We start from the raw sequence: 2,736 nt of genomic DNA on the forward strand, positions 1-2,736 counted from the left end.
CACCCCTATTTCAGCACACATATATATCCTACTGTAGTACGTACTACTACATGCTAATTAATTAGCGGCTTCTATATGCCTCATCATTTCCTAGTTTCCAACTATAGATGAAGGATGATGGTACTCCGTAGAAGAAGTCGCCGTATGTTTGATCATGGCCATGTGGCACGCACATCAACTTGTGTGTTCCCTGCTTGGCCAGTTGACAAACCAAACAAACATCGGCTGCAAAAGTCAGGCCGGCAGGATTATAAATACACATGCAAAACAGCAAGTTTACTTCATCCCATCTTGTCTCCCCTCGAGTCTCGAACGAGCAGCTAGCTGACCCGAGCTGACGAGCAGGTAGCTAGGAAGAAGATGGCCAAGCTTGCCCTTCTCGCTGTGATCGCCTCTTTGCTCGGCGCCGTGTCCTGCGAATTTCCAGTCTATGCCGGCTACGGCTTCCCACGCCCGAATCCCAACATGCCTTTTGCATTTCCATTCCCACCGTTTTTTTCTCCGGCAAGCCCTGCCCCTGGGCTCAGGGTCGGTTACTACACCCACAACGGCAGGTGCCCTCAGGCGGAGAAGATCGTGAGGGACGCAGTGGAGAAAGCCACCGCCGGCGAGAAGGCCGGGCTCATACGCCTCTTCTTCCACGACTGCTTCGTCCAGGTACCTACAATATATCCATTTCTTGCAGTATATATTCGTTTCATGGTTCGTGCATGCATGGCTCACAATGCTACCCCTCGTCCGGCTGTGTGGTTCTTGGTCTTCAGGGCTGCGACGGCTCCGTCTTGCTGAGCGGCGCTGACACGGAGAGGACGGCTTTCCCGAACCTCAGCCTGCGCGGCTTCGAGGTGATCGACGCGGCAAAGGCCGCCCTGGAGACGGCTTGCCCGGGCGTCGTCTCCTGCGCCGACGTCGTCGCCTTTGCCGGCCGCGACGCCAGCTACAGCCTAAGCTCCGGCAGAATCAACTACCGCGTGCCAGCCGGTCGGTACGACGGGAAGGTGTCACGAGCCGGCGATACCTTCCAGAACCTGCCACCGCCCTTCGGGGACCTCAACCTAACTACGGCCATGTTCGCCGCCAAGGGGCTCAGCCAGGACGATATGGTCGTGCTCTCCGGCGCGCACTCCATCGGGCGCTCCGACTGCTCCTCCTTCCCCGACCGTCTCCCGCCGGTTGCCAACTCTAGCACCACCATGGAGCCCAAGCTCGCCCAGCAACTGACAGGAACCTGCAGCGCGGGTGGCAGCGTAAACGTGTTGCAGGATGCTATCACCCCCGACAAGCTGGACATCCAGTACTACACGAACGTCCTGAGCCGGAACGTGCTCTTCAACTCCGACGCGTCGCTCACCACGTCCACGGAGACCGAGGGCTTGGTGGAGTTCTATGCCGGTAAACGCCCCATTTTCCGTGGCAAGTTCTTAGGCCCAATCCAGTGGAACCATGACTTCGAAGATGCTATGGTGAAGATGGGATACATCGGGGTCAAGACCAGCGCCGAGGGCGAGATCAGGAACACGTGCGCTTTCATCAACAAGCCCTAGGCCCCGGCCTTAGCTAGTGCCCTACCTAGCTACACCGGTTGATCATCTGGCCATCTTGACTGACGCCCTAGACTAGTCAGAAAATCAGAATTAATAATGTTCCCTAGAATCGTGCTCTTTGCTGTTCTCTTCTGGTCCACCTTTTTAGTTTGTTCATTCATTCATTTGAACCATGCACGTTCGTAATTCTTGTTTGACCACTACCTCGAACGTATACATTCATATTTAATGTGATTCATGAGTTAGATCGATCTGTTAATCTCTATTGTATATGATTGTCAATTGATAGTTTGTTGCTCCCATCTTTGAGCTTGCTAGTTGAATGCACATGGGTTGCCATCTTTGAGCTTGCTAGTTTCTATTATCGCATAAACACGCATGAAAATTCACATGTAAAGAAAATGCTCCTCTATTTCTACGAAGTAGCATCATGATTAATTATCTACAAGAAGCAATTCGTAGTTTTTTCTCTTTCCAATTCTAGTTGAAATATTACCAACCCTTTGGCATTCATCACAAGATAAAATAAATTTTCTTGCATCCTTAAAAAGAGTAGGCTAGTAAAAACCAGATTGTAGAACTTTTTGTGCAGTTCTATCTCCAGCATGATGTCCTCCATAAGCACTTTCATGGCATTTCCTCAATATCTCTCGTTGTTCATATTCTGGAACACATCTTCGCATAATATCATCCACTCCTTCTTTATATAAGTGTGGGTCATCCCAAAAATAATGCCGCAAATCATAAAAGAAGTTCCTTCGTTGTTGAGCTGTAAATGTTGGAGGCAAGTACTTGGGAAACAATAAAGTTAGCATAATCAGCATACTAAGGACTCTCTCGCGAAGTTACTTTTATTGCAGTTAATTGTTCATTTGAAAAACTATCATTAACATGAATAGGATCATAAGCAATATTTTTCAATCTAGAAGAATTATCGGGAACATGATTTTCAACACCTTTCCTATCTGCAATATGCAGGTCAAACTCTTGTAAAAACAACACCCATCTAATAAGTCTAGGATTAGCATCTTTCTTTTCCATTAGATACTTAATAGCAGCATGATCAATATGAATAGTAACTTTTGAATCAACAATATAAGGTCTAAACTTATCACAAGCAAAGACTCCAGCTAGGAATTCCTTTTCAGTGGTAGCATAATTCTTCTGAGCAGCATCAAGAGTCTTACTAGCA

The 2,736-nt window shown here is 48.1% G+C and overlaps 1 protein-coding gene across 1 annotated transcript; it reads left to right on the top strand.

Annotated features, from left to right (window-relative positions):
- Positions 1–306: 306 nt before the first annotated feature.
- On the top strand, positions 307–1,717 carry LOC127342544 (peroxidase 2). The gene is made up of 2 exons (XM_051368520.2): positions 307–657; positions 765–1,717. Exons 1-2 carry the CDS (start codon positions 361–363, stop codon positions 1,542–1,544), a joined length of 1,077 nt encoding a protein of 358 aa, XP_051224480.1. The 5' UTR covers positions 307–360; the 3' UTR covers positions 1,545–1,717.
- The last annotated feature ends 1,019 nt before the right edge of the window (positions 1,718–2,736 follow it).

Source organism: Lolium perenne, chromosome 1, assembly GCF_019359855.2.
Source record: "Lolium perenne isolate Kyuss_39 chromosome 1, Kyuss_2.0, whole genome shotgun sequence".
NCBI lineage: Eukaryota > Viridiplantae > Streptophyta > Magnoliopsida > Poales > Poaceae > Lolium > Lolium perenne.

Excerpts from the sequence above, each read along its gene's own strand:
- LOC127342544 (XM_051368520.2), top strand. The coding sequence starts at position 361 with ATGGCCAAGCTTGCCCTTCTCGCTGTGATCGCCTCTTTGCTCGGCGCC. Across the intron at positions 658-764 it reads TCCACGACTGCTTCGTCCAG|GGCTGCGACGGCTCCGTCTT; the intron begins GTACCTACAATA and ends CTTGGTCTTCAG.